The sequence below is a fragment of the Eimeria mitis genome, genomic scaffold (assembly GCF_000499745.2).
Source record: "Eimeria mitis Houghton genomic scaffold, Emh_scaff3901, whole genome shotgun sequence".
Taxonomy (NCBI): domain Eukaryota; phylum Apicomplexa; class Conoidasida; order Eucoccidiorida; family Eimeriidae; genus Eimeria; species Eimeria mitis.
In genome coordinates this window covers 2984-3296 of record NW_013572237.1, presented here as the reverse complement: position 1 = coordinate 3296, position 313 = coordinate 2984, and the positions used below count along the sequence as shown (strand labels likewise).

Below are 313 nucleotides of genomic sequence, written 5' to 3'. Positions count from 1 at the left end.
CACACAACCTGCTGTTGCGGCCGCTGCTGCAGCAGCAGCAGCTGCTGCTGTTGCTGCTGCTTCTGCTGCTGCTGCTGCTGCTGCTGCTGCTGCAGTTGCTGCTGCTCGTGCTGCTGCGGCGGCAAAGGATTGGCCCCTACAAGGGGCTGCGCCTGTCTGCAGGCATGCGGGCGGCTAGGGACCCCAAGCAGCAGCAGCAGTGAGTTTCTTGCTGTTGGTGTTGCGACGATACTGCTGCTGCTGCTGCAGCTGCACGAGCAGCAACAGAAGCAGCAGCAACAGCAGCAGCAGCAACAGCAGCAGCGGCTTCTGC

The 313-nt window shown here is 62.9% G+C and overlaps 1 protein-coding gene across 1 annotated transcript in view; it reads right to left on the bottom strand.

Annotated features, from left to right (window-relative positions):
• The window catches only part of EMH_0070650 (uncharacterized protein), a gene marked incomplete at both ends in the record, with an annotated part of 4544 nt that overhangs the window by 1606 nt on the left and 2625 nt on the right, over positions 1–313 (bottom strand). Inside the window, 1 exon segment of the mRNA XM_013499001.1 lies at positions 3–156. Coding sequence (XP_013354455.1) covers positions 3–156 — 154 coding nt within the window.